General features: G+C 54.0%; 1 protein-coding gene across 1 annotated transcript in view; it reads left to right on the forward strand.

Moving 5' to 3' along the window:
• The window catches only part of CDCA5 (cell division cycle associated 5), an 8,521-nt gene extending 5,933 nt beyond the window's left edge, over positions 1-2,588 (forward strand). The window contains exons 5-6 of the mRNA XM_007944788.1: positions 1,899-2,327; positions 2,508-2,588. Of these exons, the coding sequence (XP_007942979.1) occupies positions 1,899-2,327; positions 2,508-2,588 (510 nt within the window). The remainder of the gene's footprint in view (positions 1-1,898; positions 2,328-2,507) is intronic.
• Positions 2,589-2,823: the final 235 nt, after the last annotated feature.

The following is a 2,823-nucleotide window of genomic DNA, read 5'->3' on the forward strand; positions in this document are numbered from 1 at the left end:
CAGCAAATAGGGATAGTTTGACTTCTTCCTTACCAATTTGGATGCCTTTGATTTCCCTTTCTTGCCTTATGGCCCTGGCTAGGACTTCCAGCACAAAGTTGAATAGAAGTGTTGACAGAGGGCATCCTTGTCTGGTTCCTGTTCGCAGGAGGAATGGTTTCAGTCTCTCTCCATTGAGAATAATGTTGGCTGTTGGTTTTTCATAGATGCCCTTTATCATGTTGAGGAATGTCCCTTCTATTCCTATTTAGCTGAGAATTTTGATCAGGAATGGGTGTTGGATTTTATGCATCGATTGATATGATCATGTGGTTCTTCTCCTTTGTTTTATTTATGTGGTGGAGGACATTGATTGTTTATCTAATGCTGAACCATCCCTGCATACCTGGTATGAACCCCACTTGGTCATAATGAATGATTTTCTTGATATGTTGTTGGAGTCTGTTGGGTAGCCAGTTATTCTTGTGGATTGACTGACAGTCATGAAACACTGAGCAGATAAAGCTTCCAGGATGTGGGTGGTTGCTTGACTATCAGGGAAGACGGAGTCAGGAAGAACTCCCGTTTTGTTCCACTTCCCAGGACCCATGGGGCAGTGTCCCCCTAGAGCTCGTGACCCACAAAAGTCTCTTGATAATCAGTATGCTTCCCAGGAGTCATGGGGTTTTTCCTGCCCATTCCCCCTTGGCCACCACCTAGGTTTATGTGTATCGTTAATTCGGTCGGTGCTAATTGAGCACTTGCTACAGACAGGGCTCTGCTGTCTGTGGGGCAGGCAGTGTCAGCCAGTCAGAGGAAGCCCTCACTGTGCCAAATTCACATTCCACACAGGGTGACAGAGTTAACCAGACAGTGGTGGTTGGTATACAGGTAATAAAAGAGGCCGTTGTGCCAGGGAGTGACTAGAAGTGGTGCAGAAGGGGTCTGGTGGGGAGAGCCTCCTTGCGGAAGTGACATTTGAGCTGCGAATGGGATCATGGGGACCCAGCAGGTAAACCTCTGTACACACGTCAGCTCAGGCCACTCCTGTTCCCCACCTTGCTATGGCCTCCTGTGTCTCAGGGTCCCACAAACCTCCTGAGGCCCCTTCTCAACCACCTCTCGAACCTCACCTTCAGTTCCTCTCCTCTGGTTCTCATTGCAACCACACTGGCCTCATCACTCCTCCACCTTGACTGACCGTTGCCTCAGGGCTTTGCACTTTCTGTTCCCTCTGCTGGGACTACATTTTCTCCAGGCGCCCACATGGTTCACTCCCTCACCTTGAAGGCAAGCAGTAACTCAAGTTTCCCTTCTCAGTGACCCCTGCTTAACTTTCCAGCCCACCACGAGCGCGCTCTCCCCTCCATCTCGTTCTGTCCTCTCCATGGCACCTAATGCCCCCTAACATGCTACGTGGGTCTCCTTCCTTGCTCCCCCACTTGCCACCAGTGTGGACACTCCATGGGGGGGAGGGTTGTACTTTGTTTCATTCCTGGCTGTTCCCTTGGCACCTGACAGGGCCTGGCCCATAGCAGGTGATCAATAAGTACTTCTTGGCTGGATGGACTTTTTAAGAAAAGCTTTCTGTCAGCTTTGGCAGGTGGACCTGAGAAGGCAGTGAGGGTGGCAGGAAGAACAGCTAGGAGTGATTGAGCGAGACTAGGTGACAACAGTGGCTTGGGTTCCTGTCACAGTCTGGAAGCAGCTGATAGCACCAGCGATGGTAGCAGTCTTCTTGGGTCCCAGAAGGGGACTCTCAGAAGCAGGGATGAATTGTCTGTTCTGCCTTCCCCACATTTGGCTCAGGGTCTGATTGGTTACCAGAGGTTGCTTCTGCTGAGGTCTCCTCGGGCCTCCCTGGAGGGAGGCGGTGCAGCTGAGTAACAGGGACACTTCTCTCTTCTGTCTTGGTGCAGATAGCTTTTTTCCTAGAGAAAGAGAACCATCCTCCTACCAAGGAACCTACTAAGGCAGACCTCTTCAAGACGTGCAATGTGCCTGTCACCCCGGCTACCACTCCCATGCTGTTAGCCCCGAGTAGCCAGTGCAGCCCCAGGAGGGGACACCTGGATGCCAGAGACTTGGAAATGGCCAAGAAAGTCAGACGATCGTACAGCCGACTGGAGCCCCTCAGCTCCACCTCCACCCCGGGCCGCCGCTCCTGCTTTGGCTTTGAGGGGCTACTGGGTGAAGATTTGGCTGGAGTCTCGCCTGTGGTGGGCGCGAAGTCATTCGAGGTCACTGGCGTCCACGTGAAGCCCTGGGCCCCGGACACAACTCTCCCTGGAATCTCTCCCCCAACCATGAAAGAGAAACGGAAGAAGAAGAAAGTGCCAGAGATCCTGGTGAGTGCGGGGCAGGGCCTCCCTTTTGCCATCACGTGGCGCGGCAGCTCACCGCTGGGGGAGACGCGCCGGGAACCTGTGGGCCGGGCTCAGCTCGGGGGCACCTGCAGGGCCTGGTGGAGACGCTCTGGTCCTTGTGCCCCCTCCCCCACTCACCTGCCTCCCATTTCTCTTCCCTAGAAATCAGAGCTGGATGAGTGGGCCGCGGCCATGAATGCTGAGTTTGAAGCTGCTGAGCAGTTTGATCTCCTGGTTGAATGAGATGAAATGAGGGTGCACCTGGCCAGACTCTGCCCTCCTCCTTTGTATACATAGATTCCTCCTCCCCGCCGCCCTGGTAGCCCAGGAAAGACACTTGAGATCCACCTCCGGGGGCCTAGGTGGCCCACTGGCCTCCCTTCTGTGCCTCTGAGGGTCCAGCTGGAGGATGTTAAACGGCTGGGGCCGGAGGGTGAGAGCGCCTCTGCTCTCGGGATGTGTTCAGCTGCTCTGAGCT

This window comes from Orycteropus afer, unplaced genomic scaffold, assembly GCF_000298275.1.
Source record: "Orycteropus afer afer isolate SDZICR_OR568_19922 unplaced genomic scaffold, OryAfe1.0 scaffold00130, whole genome shotgun sequence".
Taxonomy (NCBI): domain Eukaryota; kingdom Metazoa; phylum Chordata; class Mammalia; order Tubulidentata; family Orycteropodidae; genus Orycteropus; species Orycteropus afer.